At 43.3% G+C, this 19,093-nt stretch overlaps 1 protein-coding gene across 1 annotated transcript in view; it reads left to right on the top strand.

Annotated features, from left to right (window-relative positions):
* The window catches only part of TRPM6 (transient receptor potential cation channel subfamily M member 6), a 1,703,532-nt gene that overhangs the window by 1,184,298 nt on the left and 500,141 nt on the right, over positions 1–19,093 (top strand). The window contains exon 25 of the mRNA XM_069625828.1: positions 7,644–7,776. Coding sequence (XP_069481929.1) covers positions 7,644–7,776 — 133 coding nt within the window. The remainder of the gene's footprint in view (positions 1–7,643; positions 7,777–19,093) is intronic.

Below are 19,093 nucleotides of genomic sequence, written 5' to 3'. Positions count from 1 at the left end.
ATTAAACAGCTCAGGGTCATTATGCAAAACAGGATATGGGGATTCTGTCTTTTTATCATTGCAGGTGTCATGAATATTTAGTCACTTATTATCAGAAGCCACCAGGTCACTTCTATGACCTTCTGCCCCTTCATTTGATGACTGTTTTAGCTGTACAGAGTTTTCCTATTTGTTCAGCCAACATTTTTACCTGGGCCTCGAGACACTGGAATCTTTCCATCTCTCTAGAATCTTCTCTCTACGGCCTATGCCCATATTGGTTGTTCTCCCACTGGTTAAATCTAGTCTGGTATCTCTCAGGAGAGTGATTCCTATTTGAATTGTTTCTGAACTCTTGATTCATGTGGGGCGGGGAGCGGGGTGTACCTATTTGTTGGTTGTAATCCCCTGGTGGCAGTGATTGATTGTATTGACGTGGACCATAGTTCATATTCTGCCTCGTGTCCTGTCTCTCATTTTGTGAGTACTGTCCCCTATACTGATTCCCATTTTCAGTAAATCAATCCACAAACCGTGGTCTGTCCTGGTTACCATATATCATGGTGTTGGGGTCAAATCTGCTCTATGTCCTCAACGTCTAGTAGGGACTATTACTTCTTTGATCTTGATTTTGTCTCTGATTGTTGTTCATGCCTGACATATCAGGTTGCTATTCTGTCCGGGGTCTGTCTCCTAAGTACCTAGGGCTAATGTAACTCTCCTTATTACTCGGATCCTGTGACTGAAACATCGGTGCCGAGGGTGGCAACCTCTGTGGAGTACCCCTCTGTTTAGGTGCCTGGACTTTGAGTGGACTCAAGTGACATTTAAGCCAACCTGATCTCCATTACTGTTGCCGAGGATTCTTTAGATTTTTATCTTGTTTCTTTCATTTTATCGGCCTCTCTACCCTGACAGTAGAGCACTTCATACAGTTTTGTACTTTGGTGCACAATCCATTCAAGGGACTTCTCACGATCAAACTCGCGGACTAACTGTGATATAATGTCTTTCTGCAAGCCATAAAAATAGGCAGTTTTAAACTAATTGAAATTGGGATTAAAAGATGCATCAAAACGAGAAAAAGCTCTTTTTAAGTCTTGAAGAAATTGGCGAGGTGATGTATTTGGCCCAGCTGTGATGGTGTATTCAATTTTATTTGCCTCCTGTAATGACTGAAATGGAGAGATATGATGCCTAATCTATTTTCACATTCTGCCCATGACATGTTATCCTGTTCATTCAATACCCTGATGATGCTCACTGTGGGAGCATCCAGAGTTAAGTGAAAGTATTGCCTGTATTTTTCCTTCGGCATGTGTAGGGCTTTAAATATATCATGCACCGCTTCTAAGTGGTCCTCTATACAGCACTCCCCTCCTTTTTTGAATGGTTTGATCAGAGCCTTGATTGAGTTCATTATCTTGATAGGGCTACTTGGCGCTATATCTGGAATTGCATTACTTTGTGGTTCAACCCTTGTCCCAGGTGTATGGGATTGGTGGTAACCCCCAATAGGTGAGTCATATCCCCAAAAGGTGCTGCAACCAAGCCCAGACACTGGCCCAGCCACTGGGGCACTATCTCCTTGTGTAGAAATGGAATTCACCTCAATCCCATTGAATATGGTGCCCTGTTGCTTGTTTTGGGACCTGAAATCGCATATCTGCTGTTCCAAATCCTTGCACTTTTTAATAAGTCGGTCTGCCTCCTTACGCAAGTTTGTGTTTTCATCACCCATTTTTTTAATCACATTTTGCTTACCGCTCATCTGCATTTGACATTTATTAAACTCTTTGGTCCTCATTACGACCAAGGCGCTAATGGGTTAACAGCGCCGTAAAAGGCTACAGCGCTGTTAACCTATTAGCGCCTAATTACGAGGTCCCTTTGCGGGACCCGACCTTAATGGCTGGTATAGACCAGCCGTTAAAGTAGGGACCCGCAAAGGGACCTTGGTGCTAATTACGGTGCCGCAATTTGCGACACCGTACTTAGCGCCTTCCCCATTCCCATTGAGCCCTATGGGGCAAATATGGGAATGGGGAAGGGCCATGGAGGAAGGGGGAATTACCGCCCCGCCAACCTTGGAATGGAGTGGTAATTCCCCCTTTCTCCATGGCGGAGTCCGTAATTTACCGGCATGGGCCATGGTGCTGATAGCACCATGGTCATAGCACCATGGTCTTCTGCCAGGGTCGTAATGAGGCCCTTTGTCCCGCTTTTCGCTTTCTTGAAACATTTCAGCTATCTCTTGTTCAACAGTCTGGAGCTCACCTTCTTTCTCTAGATTCTCTCTTTGTAAAACTTGCATCTCTAAAATAGCCTCTTCTTTATCTTGTCGAATGTGACCTACCAATCCTTTCAAGTGTTTTAATTCTTGCTCAGTGTCCTCAAACAGTTTTTTCCTTTGAGACAATTGAGTGGCGAATTCTTTACACTTTGATTGCATGTCCCTTTGAAATACCTCCAGTTCTGCTCTTAACTTTTTCTCCTGTTCACTAGCTCCATCTAATTCGACTTTTAGTCTGCTAATTAGCTTGGCATAATTTTCTTGCATTCGCAAGAGACCTATTTCACCTATTTGACCTATTTCAAATGAACCATGTTTTGGCACATAGCCGTATCAAAAAGTCTTTCTCTGCAGGTTTGTCAGTAGCATTTAATAATCTCAGAAGACAGACCTGAATTATGCTACCCTCTTCAAAAATGTTTTCTAGTGGTTCTTTCTGAACCTCCCCATAGATACGGTCATGCCACTGTGTGGCATTATTTGATGACCATGTTCCATGTGCATATAATTTTGCCTCCAAATATTTCACCAACTCTGGGAATGTGGCATCAATTTCAGACATTCTGAGATTCATTTTCAGTGTCACACTGCTCTCACAAAATTAGTTCCCTTTAATGCACGTATGGCAGTGTGGAACACACTTGCCACACCCAGTAGATGCTCTACAGTCTGTTCCCACATGCCCAATGCACCATTTTGTAGGAGCTTTTGTCTTATTGGGGTAAATTCAGGATTTGGCGGTAAACTGGCAGTAAACTGGCCTTACATTTAGAGATAGTTCAGTATTACTCTATTTTGGTGATAATATAATATTAGCTTGTGTTGGTGGTCATTTTAGTGGTATCTTACTTTGTGGTATTTTCAGAATTACCTTATTTTTGTGGTATAGTGGTGAGCATGGTTTTATATACTACAACCCCATCATAAAAAAAACCTTACCTCTCTATTGGAATGTCTTTTGGTCGCCTGTAGAGAACCCCCAAACCTATCACACTTCAGAGAACCCAATGAGTTTATTCAGAACGCCACCTATGTTTTGTGGATGGTATTACTGGCTTATGTAAATCCAGTACTCTATGGGGGTCATTCTGAGTTGGCCAGTAAGGGATACCGGGCACCGGTAAGGATACCAGTGCCGGTAATCCCTTACCGCCAAATTCCGAGGTCCCTTAGCGGGAACCGTAAAGGACATGTGGTCTGACCACACATCCTTTACGGGTCCCACTAAGGGACCAGGACGCTAATAACGGGCCTGCTATTCATGGGCCGGTTATTAGCGCCTTCCCCATTCCCATTGAGCCCGGCTCAATGGAAATGTGGAATGGTTGGTTGAATGGGGACTTACCGGGTCCTCCAGGGTCGGAATGACCCAGTAAATCCCCATTCAATCAGACCGGACCCGGTATGGGAGGCAGCCATGGGGCTAATAGCACCATGGCTACCGCCCAACTCGGAATGACCCCCTTTGTGTCTCATCTGACACTGCCTTCTTTTCAGCATGCAAAGAAGGAATCACTCACAACACCTACACACACCTTCCTACCTTGCAGGTATTTATTCTCTTTTCCTTGCTTGCTATTTTAACTACAGTGGTAAATTAGCAAATGCTTTACCGCTCTTTTATAAACATCAAACCCTTGTGATTCCCCTGTATCAAAAGGATTCACAGACGCATGAATGACACCAAAATCCCAGCCTTTGTTTTTTTTGTACACTCTGTATTATACAACAATTATAAACAGAAATACATCTTACCACATGATATCACAGCATCACCTACAAAATGTAAAAGAGAACAGAAAACAAACAGGCACATTGCAAAAAAAAAACAAATTTGGTGTTCAGCATTTTTAAACATTGAGAAATATGAACATGCAGTATTTTTTTTTAACTCCCTGCACTACCAACAAATGATGTCATTCATTCTTTTTCCTCACTTGGCACTAACTCACCCAGGCCAGTGAAGTCTGAAACTCTCGTTGTCAGGATTTTGTCTGTATGACCTTGCCGCTTTACAGACCCAGTGCCAAGAACTCCTTGGCATGTGTGGGGAGCTCCCAGCTGTTTAAGTTTGTAGCTAGTGCTCACACCCACATGGAGTCCAGCAACATTTATTATGTAGCACCATCTGTCTCTCTGTCCCAGCACGATCTGAACTCTTCCCCATGGTTATTCCTTAAGAAAACCTCTCCTGCCTATCACCCCCAGGTCAGCCCTCTATTGACGTGGCCCATCCACCCTCTATCTCTACCAATCACAATAAAAGAAAGTGTCCTGTACCAGCTCTCGTTTTTGAAGACAGTGAAGATTTCAGCTCTGCAAAGCAACTGTTTCTTTTTTCCTTTGTTCCTTTCAGTGGCATATTTCAGCTCTCCACGGAAAAAAAAAGAAACGCTCACATGGACTGAGTGCATCTCTTCATGGATAATAAAGTGAATTTTAAACCGTGCATGTAAAAATAGAGAATGCATTTCATTGTGCTCAAAAACTGCATTAATAATGTTAGAGGGGTTGAAATAAATATGTCAGTAAGGCAGTTAGAATAAGGTTAATTAATTATGTATTTCTAATGCAGTTCGCACCCATGAAAATATCCAGTTTGTAAAAAAAAAATGTGCACCTCTTCATTTTAAAATGACAGCACACTGTGCTAAAACATTTTACTAAATGTTCTGAAAAATTGCCTGCTGGCTGTTACTGAAAACTGCTGTGCACCTATTATGCATCTCTATTTTGAAATGGCTGCATTTATATATTGCATACTGCCCCCAGACTAATTGCTTTAAAAAATAATGCCTGCAGTTTGAAAAACTGGCCTTGGCTGCATTTCCATACTGCATACTGGCAGTAAAATCCCCATACATATATCTTTACAAAAGATAATGCTGAGTAACCCCAAATGCATATTTTGATGGTCTTCTGATTTATTGTTTGTGGCAAGCAGCCCTTGCCTAAGCCAGATGCGCCTCCTTTAGGCCACGCCCAGCACCCTTTAGGCCACACCCTGCATTTTTATCCTCACGCTTGTTAGAGAACCCCTTCAACCCCCTCAATATCCCACTCAAAACACTGGGTGATGGGCATCACTCCAGACCTGGGCATTGTCCGATATGGCTGTTGATATTAGTCAGATGTCAAGGGTCTGTAGGATCATGGTTATTCTGACTGTTGCGTCATACCACTACGTCTTAAGTATTTATTTATATTCACATTTGTTACAATCTACATGCCTCAAATTGACTTGGAGTGCATTGCTGCGAACATCTCAGAGACCATGAATGGGTATTTCCTAGTTGCAAGCCCACTATTCCTGCTGATAGACATAGCACTTCAAGTGCCCCTGGACACAGCAACTGCTGGTGAGCTGCATAATTCTCCTGAAAGAAGGAGGAGGGTAACCTAGCTCAGTTATATGTTAGCTCATCAATTTCACACCTACTCTGTGGCATTTTAAAATCAGAAGATCTTTGTTGATATGTGTTAGTTATTGACCAAGTGGTTTCAGTTTGAGACTTTAGGTGACCGGAAGATAATTTACTTGCTAAGAGAAGGTTGTACTGTCCTCATGCAGGAAGACTGGTTTTATGTCATCTGCATTGAATCACTGCACCCACAAACCAGATACATTCTTCCATTCACAGAGTCCTGCAGCCACTCTAGAGTTTCTGCTCAGTGACAAAATATATCCATGAAGTGGTAATCTGTGGTTTCAATGTCCACGCTTACTTCAACCACATTGTAGTTGACTCATCTAGGTCTTGCAACCTACAGAAACACATGTTTCTATGTTTAGTGGGGCTATAGGGTGGAAGGGCTCGGGAGTGCGCTGCAGAGAGGAGTGGGGGCAAGGGAAGTATGGGCACCCTCCCAATTTAAAAAATAAACAAAATACAACCTACAAGTGCTGACCAAAATGTTGTCAAAGTAAGTAGTACAAAGTAGTACATACAAGCAGTGCTGGAAATTAACAACATGTAATCTAGGAACTCACCCTGTTCTTGTAGAGGATGGTGATATGGGCAGCAGGGATGAGGGGCAGAGCCCCAGACCAGGATGAGCAGTGCCTGATTTCTTTGTGGAGCCGAATTAACTGCAGCTGGGGTACCCTCCAGGAGGGAGTCTTGGAGTTGTCTAAAAGTAAAGAGCATTTGGGAAAATAAGAATTACCACACAATTTCATATTTAAAATATGTGCAATATGTGCGTGATAGTGATTCAATTATGAAACCCTTTTGAGCATGCAATGCACACTGGGCTCGCTCTCTGCTTGTTTCATTTGTCATACACTCACCCTAACAATAAAAAGTCTATAAACCACAGGGTATGAACACTCATTTGGAGACTGGCTGTTGTTTATGTGGTGCTTGGGCTGTGCATGAGAAGGATGTTTCACATCCCTATTGGCTCCCATTGGCTTACTCTGAGTTAGCTGAATGCGCCTTCTTCATATGGAGAAATCACTTGATTACAGAGTTTAGAGCTGTGCCCGGTGCCTCCCTTATGCATAGGAGAAATCCCTTTGACTTCCTATAGGTGACGGAGCTTAGACCATATCTCTGGGGATTCTGGGCTGGCATGGCCCTCCAGCTAGACAATTCTTGTCAGAGTGCAGTTCTGTCTAGTTCTGGTCCAATCCCTCCGCTGCATGCACACATTTTGAAGAACTGGTGTAATATGAAATAAAAATGATGTGTATACAAACATGGAGTTATATCCACCTAGCTTTCTTAATATGAATGCAGTCACTTCCCGGTCTTGACATTTGGCTGCTAATTTTAACAGCGGTAGTTGTGTGGATGAAGTCCTTCTTTTTGTTTGCAACTTTTCTAGAGAGTTGTCATATAGTGTCTAAACATTATCTGTAAAACAGAGATAAACTCATAGGAATGAACACTATTCTGTCAGGCCACAGTTTAAAGAGGTCACAATGGACCACAAGACACAAAACCTCAAAATTAAAGAGAATACTCAGTAACAATCCAATCATCCTCAAAAAGAAGAGAGGCCAAGTCTTACTTTGTAGAACAGAGACTTGTGGCCTTCTGGTATCACACAGGTTTCCGAGGGAGGGAAATAGCCCCCTGGCCTTTCTCACACAAGATGAAAAATGTGGAGCAGGCCCAGTTTTAGGCTATGGCAAAACAAGTCAGCTTTAAAGGAGTGCCGCTAGGAGAGGTCACCCAATTAACTTCCCAAGCAATAAATGTGGCTTGGTTTCCAGAAGTCAGAGGGTGGGAGAAGTGGGATGGGGTTGCAGGGAAAAATGTCACTTTGATTGTAGTAGCAAAAAAAGCCAAAGTTATCTCTAATTAGGTGTCAACGAGAATATGCATAAGACAATTTAACATCTACTTGCTTGACCTTCATGCAGAACTCTATTTGAGTGATGACGAGCTGAAGAAACTCCATGATTTTGAGGAACAATGTGTGGAGAAATACTTCCATGAGAAGAATGAAAGCCTTAATTCCAGCGATAGTGAAAGGATTCGTGTTACAACTGAAAGGTATGAAGGTCTTTTCACTGCACAATTAATTAAACAGGCACATTAAAAAAATAAGTAAATGGATATGTGTGTGATGTGAAAGCATGTGTACTTATGGTGATCATTACCTTATGAAGGGAAAAATGATGATAGATTGTGTGGTAGTTTTGTTAAGATATTTTCTGTTTTATAATTGTTCTACACTAAGTAGGTATTTCTAATTTAACACAATCCGACCCCACAATTATGGGACACGTAAAGGCTGTATTACAAATCAAAATGTTTTTTTATCAAAATAAAGTCACTTAAAATGTGATCCCCTAACTTTATGCTGGGGAAGTCACCACAGTAATATATACATCCATTAATACCTGGTTTACAGAAAGAAGAATGTACCTGGCTGTAAACATCTCACTAAGAAACTGTGCACACATGCAGTCATGAAATAGATCAATAATGAGATTTTAAAATATTTTGATGTCTGAATAATACACTACAATTCACATGTACTTACACACCGCTTATTGGCCAGTACAGGTTATATTTTCACTACACATGCTCTTCTTAATTCACTTAACATTTATCTTCTCCAAAGTCAAGCCAAATATTGCTAACAGTGAAACGTGAAGACACAGAAATATGCACTTGCTATATAATTTCAACCAGCAATATGTCCCAAAATCCAAATTGGTGTGATTGGTTTCTAGCCTATGTGTGTACATAAAATACTAGTTCTACTGGGCTGTGCTTTCAGTTTAGAGTCATCTCCTCTTATATATTCACCCACGATTCTGAATTTCTAAAAGGACAACAACTATGTTGTCCTTTTAGACCCTCAATTTACTTAACCCCAATTGCCTTGGGTGATTTGGCTGTATCTAATTTGGGGTCCACTCACTTCAACAGAAGATCATTGTTGAATTGTTACTGTTAATTTGGAAGCACATCTTTTCTATAGAAATGGAAATGCTTCTTGTCACAGTCTGTTGTTTTAAATATGTATGCCTTTCACATGTGTTGATCTGTACATTCTCTGTTAGGCTATGATGTCTGCACATTGGTTCACAGCCTCAGTTGTTGACTATACCTGTGAAAGCTGCATGATTCAGATTATTTAGCTATCATTTACAAAATGTTGGATTGTCTGAGCTTCGAAATGCTCTCTGTTTTACATTGCAGACACAAAACAGAGAAAGGCACATTTGCTATTTTGTCTTATTTAAATGTAATCTCACTAAGCTTTGAATGCAGTGAAAGCAGGCTGTAATTCACATTTTCATGCTACAATATCCAATTCCTATTAATTTTGTGATGGCTTATCAGCCACTGTCGGCTGTGCACAGAAATATGCTATGTGTCCTACATTAAGTACTATTTCACTAGACTTTGAATGTAATGAGAAATACGTGTTGCATTTCACATTGAAATATTAAAGCAGTCTATTTTGAATGAGTGCCTAGTGGCAATTACCTCCCCAGTCCACATACTCCTGGGACTTACTAGACAAATGTTGCCTGAGGGCTTTTATGTATCTACAATTGGGAATTTTCATAATCATTTTCAAATAATTGTTTAAGGAACAGAGCCAGTAAGGACATTCAAGAGTTCCTGGGGAATTCCCACTCAGCTGGTCCCTTCTTGTTTCTTTCTCCTCCCTCTAGGAAAACACACCTGCCCCATGTAAATCTGCTTCAGGCTTCCTCATCGATAAGGCCCCTTTCCTCTCCAGATGTTATCCAAGATCAGAACGCATACATTTTTTAACGGGGGTTCCCCTTCTTTGCAGCCTTCAACATCCAATCTCTCCTGCCAATCCCTGTATGTTTCTACTTATATAATGGGCAATATTCATACAGTGGGCCTCATTACGAGTCCGACAGTAGCTGTGCAGGTAAAACCGGCAGGCTGGCTGCCAGACTTGTAATTTTTCTGGCATCTGGTTTCCCGGAATTACCTGGGTATTAAGATCCCGGCGTTCCGGGAAGTCAGTCGCAAGAAAAATGGTATTCCCCATTCCCTTTCGAGTCCCACAGGACTCAATGGGAATAGGGATGACGGTAGCACTGGCACCATTCATAATGGTGCCTATGCTACAGTCAAAGTCTGCGAGCGGCTGCCGGTCGGATCTGGCGGGCGGCACGGCTGCCACTCACAAACGTGTACTCTGCCGGTCCGGTAACAACAGCGCTGGTGAGCCTACCGGCACCGTTATTACCGGACAGACATGGTCATAATGAGGCTCAGTATGTTATTTTGACCTCACACATTTGGATAGGTTGATTAACTTTCTGCACACGTGACTAGATGGGGACTGTACACTTTGGGAAATTTTAAACTCAAAATCGTATTTCTTCCATATCTCATCATTGAAACATGAAGTATCAAGAATGCAGGGACATGTGGAACCAGTTAATGTGATGAAAGATTAATAATATTACTCATTGTACCCCTTTTTTCTAAATCTACAGATATCGTGTTAGACTCATTTTATAGAGGAAAATCTCCCGGTTATGGAATTATAGCCAATCATTTTTAAATGCTTTTCTGTCGCTAATTCAAATGAGTATACATTCTTTGAATTAAGAAGCCATGTGCTAGCATCATGAGTCATGTAAGCAGCACTGAGAAGCCCCTTAGTTTGATCTTCCATTATCTAGGAGCATGGTGGACTTCATTACCCAGCTGATGTCATGAGGTGACATGTTAAGTGCATTTCGCCCTTTTGAAGGTGGATCTATAACTACCAAGATCCTAGCATGTGTATAATTTAGATGTTATCTGTTGAGGGGATCATAGTTGAGATCTATTTGGAATGTGAAATATATTTTTCCTTAAGAATATATCCTGTGAGATAGGTCCATGTGGATTGGAGGCATCTCACTGAATATTTTATTCGAAGACTCTGAAGAGATGGGGCCTGATTTACAAACATGTTTTCAATGTGACTTTCCAATGTTAAAACATTTTTGTAACTCAGTCCCATGGTCTTTGTTATAGAGAATTTAACATGTTTCTTGGGTGCCAGATCTCCAAATTGTAAACTTATCTCCAGGGATTTCAACCCTATCCCCGCCATGAAGGTCTTCAGAGCACAACAGAAGTAATCAGCTGTATGGTCCACAGGAAGAGTGCAAAACTACAAAGTAGGACTCTATGACTGTGGTTCAAAAACCAGCCAGATTAGCTCTCAGAGAATGAACAGGGAAAGTGTACTAGCATAACTTCATAACTTCTTGCAAGCAAAATTAACAGCATCCCATCCTAACCTTGCATATACAGCTAACCTGCTCTGCTCCCCAGCACAGTTCCCCTTAGGCCCCTCAAGACGCTCTACCATATCTTTGAAGTGTCCTACATAGGTCTTTCGGCACGCTGCTCTCGCTACCCACAACCAATAAAAATCATTGTATTGATATAGCAGTCCATCTCTTTCCATGGTTCTTGCACCTCATATGGTGATCGATTTCCAAGGTATGCTAATGGGCTTTTACAAAATCTGGTTCCAGCCTCCTCAGTCGAGAGGCATGGGGCTCCGCCCCTGATGCAGTTCCAGATGTGGGAACTATTGTTCATGCTGGCTAAAACCAGTTTATTGCACCAAATGGCAGGCATATGTCCTTCATCCAATAACCCCAGGCACACTGCAATGTCCAAGCTCTGTGTATTCCTGAAGGATGCATGCTCAGTCTATAAATAACTCCAAGCTTTGCCTCACACCAGCAGACCACGAGGAAACCTTAAACAATATCTGCTACAATTTAAAGAAACATAATAAACGCTAGGGCAAATTAGATGTGGGTGTAGCGGGGCATCAGATAGGGGAGAAAGACCTCCATACATTGAAAAAGGTCATAGGCACTCCCCGCCATCTTCATCCTCCTCCCCGCTCCCAGATGTTTGCCCTCAAAACCTAATTCTACTTCATTATAATTTGCTAAGCCAGGGGCCCATGTGTTCACAAAACTAATATGGTCATGTATATTTAATGCGCCCCTTATTTTAAAGTCTCACATATAAGCTATACAATATAATGTATTTATTATTGGCTTCTACTTACTTTACTAACATATATTTTTAACAGGACAGTCTCTTTGATTTCGCTTACTGATAGAAAAAGTAACACATGGCATTTTTGGTTCATGAAATTACAAGTGAATGCATTAAGCTCTGTTTCAAAGCTTAACAATGTTTTTTTCAGGTAATGTAAGAACTGGTGCTGAGTCTTTGTTTTTCTTGCACTTTGCTCCCCACTATTTTTAGGGATTAATGTTATCATTAATCAGGTGCAATGCTGTTCTGCATTTCACAGACTCCATTTCTCTTTATACGTAAAGTTCTGTACAGTACCATTTCTCAATGCATTAAGATACTATTTGTCAAATGAAAGTAAATAATTTTATTTTAGAAAGGTGTTTTCATTATTTCTTACTGCAAGTTTATCCTTGGTTACGCTCAATCCTTGTTCCCTTTAGTCCATTTTCGGTCTATGCATTTCCAAGAAATGTTCAGTTTGTGGCAAAATCCACGCTGTGTGCGAGGTGCTGTCCCCAGTTGAGCAGGTAACTACCTGCATTCCAGATATGCACCATTTTCTTGGTTGATGAAGAATAACACAACACATGATTGAAGCGAGGCACTATTCCGGTGCCTCTCTCTTTAGATTCAGCCAAACTCCTCCCTTTCCCCAAAAGTGCGAGCAATGCAGTTTAGAGTATGTAGTGGCAATGATTATCCCTTATTCTGGGGCCACACAGTGAGAAATGAAACATTGATCAAAATAAATGGCATACAAAAAGTAAAGTGGTGGGTTACTAATAGTTTTGACTTTTGCAGTTGTTCATTCCATTTAACAATTAAAGGCATGAATCTGTGTTGTCCCCATAAAGAACAGGCCCTGCTCAAACAACAGGCAAGCTGCAGGGCCAGTCATCATGTAACTGTTGTTTGGTAAGCTGCCAGCCTCTGCTGGCTGATAAAATACATTTACAATTTTGACAAGATACCTCCTTTCAGAGCCTACTAAAGAGGCCCATAACAGGCGTTTGATCTCTGTGCCATCCAGAATGGCATCATCAGTAATGTCAAAACACAATTTTAGGCTCCCATTATCTGGGTCCTAAAAGTTGCTTCAGTTAAAAAGCTTGTTGTTGGGTATTGGTATTGAGCTAGTGGTCCACTATGGGGCGAGCTACCGCCTGTCCTAGTCCATGCCTCTCTGCACCATGTTGATGCTCTTGAATGAGTGCCCAGGGTGTCCAAAGCATTTACTTTGAAAAAATGAGTGTTCAATGCTGGACGGTCACCACATTTCTTCAGCTAGGAATAATGGAATAGGACTTGTATTTTGTTTGTTTTTCGGAACTGCGGCCATGATTAAGAGGATCAGCTGGGGGCTTTCATATTGTGCTGCTAGAGGTTGACATTCTTAAACTCGTGCCAGATGAACTAATGCAAAAGCATTTGCCAAGAATGTTTTCATTAATGAAGAACGAAAGTGAAAGGTTCGAAGATGATCAGATACCATCGTAATTCTGAACATAAACAATGCTGACTAGCGATCGAGCTGCGTTATTTCCATGATCCTCTGAGCAGCTTCTGGGAAACCAAAGTCTTTGGTGTTTCGGGGGTGTCATGATCACTGCTTCCAAGGAGCCAGGACCAGCCCAACGTCCTTGGAAGCAGGCCCCTAACCCTAATCCTAAGCACCAGCCGGTCCCCACTGGGACCTTTTGGACCTTGTCCTGGCGCCGGTGGCACCAGGCTCATCAAAACCATTGGCCCCGGCACTGGAAGCGCCGGGCTCATAATAGGTGTGAAGATGCTTGAGTGGACTTACCTGCAGCAGACCATGCTGCTTACTTACCAGCCACTTAGAAGCCATCTGAGAACAGGAACTACTTTCTTACCTGGGTGGGGCAGCTCCACTCCCTGGATACAGCACTGGAACTCTTCTGAAAACTGGAACTCTTTTCTTACCTAGGCGGGGCCGTGGAAGAAGACGCCTCATCACTCCAAGGCTATTTAAACCACACCCGATAGATGAAGCGTGCTTCGCGTTATTCTGCATCTGCAGCAGAATGCTCACCGAGTCTGCACCGACCTTTCTTCTTCCGATCCTGGACCTGCAAGAATCCTACTTACCATTTCAGTATCCAGACATCATCAGCACCTGCAAAGAACAGAAACAACAGGTTAGCAATGCGAACTTTACACCCAGTGCTTACTTACCTGATCCATCGGCTGCGGCCGTTTCTTCACGCCGCATCTCCACCTGCAAAAACAAAAGCATTGCCATACTTACCGGCACGCTGTGAATTCCGGATTTCTCCGTTCTGCATCGCCGCCTGTGAAGACAAAGTATCGTTAACAACTTACTGGCATTCCGCGGACTCCGGCCCTGCAACCCAACATCTGAAAGGCAAAAGAAAGGACATTAAGCAGGTATTTACTTACGTCCATCACGCTCGTCGCAATAAAACGCCTGCGAATACTCCGGCGTCTCTTTAACACGAACTAAGCTGCAAGGAAAGAGACAGTTAGAGCGCTTGCCATACTTACGAACTTCCAGGCGCTTCACTTCATCTTTCATCCCAAGAGCCCTGCAATACATAAGGGAAAAGCATTATACAGAGTCTGCATATAAACGTGCCACGCATGTAAAAACTATAAAGACAAAAGGTGTCCAGAAACTCACCGCTCGTGCAGATAACGACGGTAACCATCCTCTGAATTCAAGAGGCCTGTGTTTCGCCAGTGAAGGAACTGGCAACGGTACCCTGCACCAGACGCAGATGGAAAGCCCAGCATTCACCTATATAAGGTGAGCACGTTGACCTGGGGGCTCTACGAAAAAGCTGGGAAGAGAGAGAGAGAGAGAGGGACATTCAACAACCCAGACCATTAACCCCCATATTCTTTCACCTGCAGAAACCTCACTCTTCGAGTCCGACACACAGTGCGAAGAGGTTCGACCCCAGAAGCCAATCGAGTCCTGCACATCATTTTTTTCGAGTCACAGACAGCTTCCTGCCAAGACCCGCGCCTCCGTGGGAATCAGGTGAGCGTTACAGAACGCGAAGCCCACCAGAAAACTCCTACCCAGGCGCAATGGAAACCTCAGACACTGATCAACTAGCCCAGTTGCTCGGGGAATTAAGAGCAGAAGTACATGCATCTCGTCAGGAAACGAACTCTCTAAGAAGAGAAATGATAATTTCCAAGGAGCGAACAGAGGACCTTGCTAGGCAGTTGTTACAAACGCAGGCAGGACAGACACCTTTGCCTGTTCCAGGAGGAAGTTATCCTTCTGCATCATCTTCAAATCCAGTGCAAATCAATCTGCCCGGTAATGTTCCCTTGGCTCCGCCCGAACGCTTTTCTGGTGATCCAAAGAAATTCGCAGTGTTCATCAATCAGTGCCGCCTACACTTCTTATGTCGACCAGCTGCATTCCCAACAGACCAGACCAAGTTGGCTTTTGTGCTTTCTTATCTCAGTGGCAGCGCCGCAGATTGGTCGATCCCTTTAGTCACCCAGGATGATCCGGTTTTACATGATTTTCAGGCCTTCCAGTCCAGCATGGAGAAACTGTTCGCAAGACATGCACAAGGGCAGGCCTTGGACAATGAACTTCTCTCATTACGACAGGGTAATCAAGACCTCTTGACTTATATAGCCTCCTTCAATAGACTCATAGTGGAAACACAATGGCCCGAGGACAAGAGAATAACGCTTTTCTACAGAGGCCTGCGTGGAGAGCTCAAAGATGTGTTAGCGCAAGTTGTGAATCCTCCACAAGAATGTTCTGACTATATTGACTTAGTTGTCCAATTGGACCATAGACTACAGAACAGGAAGGCAGATCGTTCCAGATTTGATACCCGAGTGTTTTCTAAACCACAGACCTCGAATAAGGGAGCTGACACTGTGGAACCCATGCAAATAGGGGGCATGAAAGGACCTTTTACCCAGAAAGAGCGGGAAAGAAGAAGGCAGCTGCAATTATGCCTCTATTGCGGAAACTCAGGACATTTTCTTCGGGACTGTCCAGTGAAACCAGCTAAGAAGATTGTAGGAGCCGCGGATACCTGTACCACAAATTCTGAGCAGGGAAACAAACTCGCCCGACAAGAGTAGAGGTCCTCTTGCCGAGCGTTAAGATCTGTCCCGTGACCTCGCATTTCGTGATACCCATGGTCCTCATTAGTCCTGAACGTCCGGATCGTTTGCATGCAATTGAAGCTTACGTTGACAGCGGAGCAATTGGTAACTATGTGGACCGTGAAATGCTATCAAGGATGAATCTACCCCTTGTCCCTAAGGCAGTGAAAGACGTCATCACTACTGTGGATGGCACGGAGATAGCCTCCGGACCAGTAACGCATGCCACCCAAGAAGTGACGCTAGTGAGTCAAGATGGACACCGGGAGAGAATCGTGTTCGATGTAATCAAGGCCCCTCAGTTCGAGATCATTCTGGGAATCCCTTAGTTAGAGAAGCACAATCCTCAGATCGATTGGCGAGCAAAGACGGTTCAGTTTCCAGAGTGTTTTACCACTTGTTATCCTCGGCCTGATGTTTCACTGGCGGCAATCTCTTCTGAGGAGGTGCCCAAATTACCTCCCGAATACCAGGAATTCCAAGACGTCTTCCGGAAGGATCAAGCCAACACCCTGCCTCCTCATAGGTCTTACGACTGTCAAATAGATCTGATACCTGGAACAACTCCTCCTTGCAGCAGGATTTATGCCCTCACCGAGCCAGAGAACCTTCACCTCAGACAATACCTAGACCAATACCTAGCTAACGGGTTTATCCGTCCTTCAAAATCTCCAGCTTCATCGGCTTTGTTCTTCGTTCCGAAAAATGAAGGAGACCTTAGGACTTGCATAGATTACCGCGCCCTGAATCAGATCACCGTTAAAAACAGATACCCGTTACCTTTGTTCCCTGAACTCCTGGATCAAGTCAAAGATGCATGTATATACACAAAGTTGGATCTCAGAGGAGCCTACTACTTGGTACGGATAAAAGAGGGCGATGAATGGAAAACGGCCTTCCGCACCAAGTACGGGCTATTCGAATATCAAGTGATGCCCTTTGGACTGTGTAATGCTCCTGCTGCTTTCCAGTATTTTATGAACAATGTCCTTAGAGAACTCATAGACGTGTGTGTTGTTGTCTACATTGATGACATCCTCGTCTATTCATCATCTGAAGAGGAACATCAGAGACACGTTAGAAAGGTTCTCGAGAGATTGCGTCAACATAATCTTTTTGCTAAGCTTGAGAAATGTGTTTTCAACGTAACAGAAGTCGAGTTCCTGGGATTCATATTGTCACCTAACGGAGTCCATATGGATTCAAAGAAAGTTGATGCAATCATCAAGTGGCCATCACCAACCTCTGTAAAAGGAGTTCAAAGCATGTTAGGGTTCGCTAACTTTTACCGCAGATTCATTCCTGAATTTTCTCGGATAGTCCAGCCCATCATCGCTCTGTTGAAAAAGAACAAACGTTTTGAGTGGTCTTCTGAAGCAGAACAAGCTTTTCAGGACTTAAAAGCTAAATTCATTTCTGCATCTGTTTTAAAACATCCTCGCCCAGAACTCCCCTACATCGTGGAAACGGATGCTTCTAGTCTTGCTATGGGGGCAGTTTTATCACAAAGAGATCCGATCACACACCAACTACATCCTGTTCCCTTTTGGTCACGCAAGTTTTCGCCTCCCGAGATCAACTATTCAATTACAGACAAGGAACTTTTGGCCATCAGATCGGCCTTTAAAGCCTGGCGGCATTATCTTCTAGGAGCCAGACACACAGTCACCGTAATGACTGATCACCGCAGTTTACAATATCTAAAGACAGCCAAAGCTCAGTCTTCCAGACAGCTTCGCTGGGCTCTGTTTCTAGCAGAATTTGACTTTATAATTACTTATCGACCAGGCAGTAAGAACGGAAAAGCAGATGCTCTCTCCCGGATGGGAGTAGATGAACAATTGACCAATCCAGAACCAATACCCATAATCCCAGAACAAAGAATTTTGGGTTTGGTCAGCGCTCAATCTTTTGAAGACATCAAGACCATGGTTAAATCACTCCTAACTCCGGGCGATTTGCAAGATTGGCAATTAAAGGGGAAAGAATTCTCAGTGGATCAAGACCTACCATATTTCCGAGGACGATTGCATTTACCCTGTGAGAAAATACAAAAACAAGTAATCTCCTGTTATCACGACTCTCTAATGGAGATGGAGGGTCACCCTGGCATTACCAAAACCATGGAAAAGATTAAAAGACATTTCTGGTGGCCGTCATGGAAAAAGGATATTAGAGACTTTGTAATCTCCTGTGGTGTGTGTGCCCAGAATAAAAGTCAGAAGGAGAAACCAGCCGGCCTATTACAGCCACTAGACACCCCTCCCTGTCCATGGCATACCCTGTCCATGGATTTCATCACGGACTTACCTCCATGCTGGGGGTATACTACCATTTTAGTAGTCGTGGATCTATTCTCCAAGATGGCTCACTTCATTCCCCTGAAGGGTCTACCATCAGCCTCAGTGTTGGCCTGAGAATTCTTAGAAAACATCGTTCGGCTACACGGTTTTCCCTCGGTTTTAGTCTCCGATAGGGGAAGTCAATTCATCTCTCATTTCTGGCGGAGTTGCTGTCGTCTAGCCCAAATTGATGTAAGACTTTCAACTAGTCACCATCCCCAAACTGACGGACAAACCGAAAGGACAAATCAAACTCTAGAGCAATATCTACGTTGCATGCTCCAACAAACTGAAAACCCCTGGAAGGATATTCTTTGGATCGCTGAATATGCTTACAATAATTCGATTCATTCCGGAACAGGGAAGACTCCCTTCTTCCTACTATACGGACACCATCCTAGAACCTCTAACCTGGATCCTCCCCAAGAATTCGAAGCACCTGCTGTGGATCACTTGCACTCGGAGATCACCCGTGCTTTTAAGGAAGCCTCGGCCCATCTGCAAAGAGCTAAAGCTCAATTCAAAAGAGGAGCAGATCGACACCGTAAAGAGGCTCCTCACTACGCTGTAGGAGATCAGGTCTGGCTATCCACTAAGCACCTGCCTCTAAAGGGACCCCTTCATCCCGAGAGACCTTGGACCCTATCTCATATCTGCCATAATTAATCCGGTGGCTGTCAAATTGGAGTTACCTACGCAGATGAAAATACACCCAGTATTCCATGTCTCCTTATTAAAACCAGTACAACCAGAAACCCGATTGACTGAATTCCCAGAACCGGTTTTAGTAGATGGAGAACTTGAATTCGAAGTTAAGATACAGCACTGGAACTCTT

Source organism: Ambystoma mexicanum, chromosome 6p (assembly GCF_040938575.1).
Source record: "Ambystoma mexicanum isolate Mex_15411 chromosome 6p, UKY_AmexF1_1, whole genome shotgun sequence".
In the NCBI taxonomy this organism is placed as follows: domain Eukaryota; kingdom Metazoa; phylum Chordata; class Amphibia; order Caudata; family Ambystomatidae; genus Ambystoma; species Ambystoma mexicanum.
The sequence above is the reverse complement of the archived record's forward strand: the minus strand, read 5'-3'. Positions and strand labels throughout refer to the sequence as shown.